The 584-nt window shown below is 28.8% G+C and overlaps 1 protein-coding gene across 1 annotated transcript in view; it reads right to left on the bottom strand.

Moving 5' to 3' along the window:
- LOC117175358 (oleosin GRP-17-like) overlaps positions 1-354 on the bottom strand; it is an 18,071-nt gene extending 17,717 nt beyond the window's left edge. Inside the window, exon 1 of the mRNA XM_033365066.1 lies at positions 231-354. Within this exon, the coding sequence (XP_033220957.1) occupies positions 231-354 (124 nt within the window). The remainder of the gene's footprint in view (positions 1-230) is intronic.
- Positions 355-584: the final 230 nt, after the last annotated feature.

Raw genomic sequence — 584 nt, forward strand, 5'->3', positions numbered from 1 at the left:
AGTTATTTACAAAAATTTATTTTGAATTTTTTACAATTATTCGAGAATTACTAGCAAATACTCTAAAATTAAGATATTTTTTTTTCAAGATAAAGTATTTTTCTGGACTATTTCTTCCTCAGCTCTTTCTCTACCATATTTTCTTCCTTCCCTAATTCTTCTCTCTACTCCTCCTAACAAATCCATAAAATATATTTTTTTCATTCTATCATTTCAAAATCCTGGTTTACTCTTTTTCTTTTTTTTGCCTCTTTCTATATTTATTAACTTCCAGGACTTTCCTTTCGTCCTAGCCTTCTCCACCTCTTCCTCAAACTCTTTATATCCTTCATCTTTCTTTTGGTCACACAACATAGTACAATGCTTATTTTTTATCCTATATTCTTTTTCACTACTTTTTTATTTTCCTTACTTTCTAAATTTCTTTCTATTCCCTTTTTTACTAAGTTCTTTTTTGCTTGTGCACTCTAATCCTCTTTTTTACCTTTGATTCCTTTTCATACATATTGCTACTACATTTTTCTTCCTCTAATTCCACTATTAAGTGAAAGTGATCCAAATCAATATAATCAGCTACCGTTCCC

Source organism: Belonocnema kinseyi, chromosome 6 (assembly GCF_010883055.1).
Source record: "Belonocnema kinseyi isolate 2016_QV_RU_SX_M_011 chromosome 6, B_treatae_v1, whole genome shotgun sequence".
NCBI lineage: Eukaryota > Metazoa > Arthropoda > Insecta > Hymenoptera > Cynipidae > Belonocnema > Belonocnema kinseyi.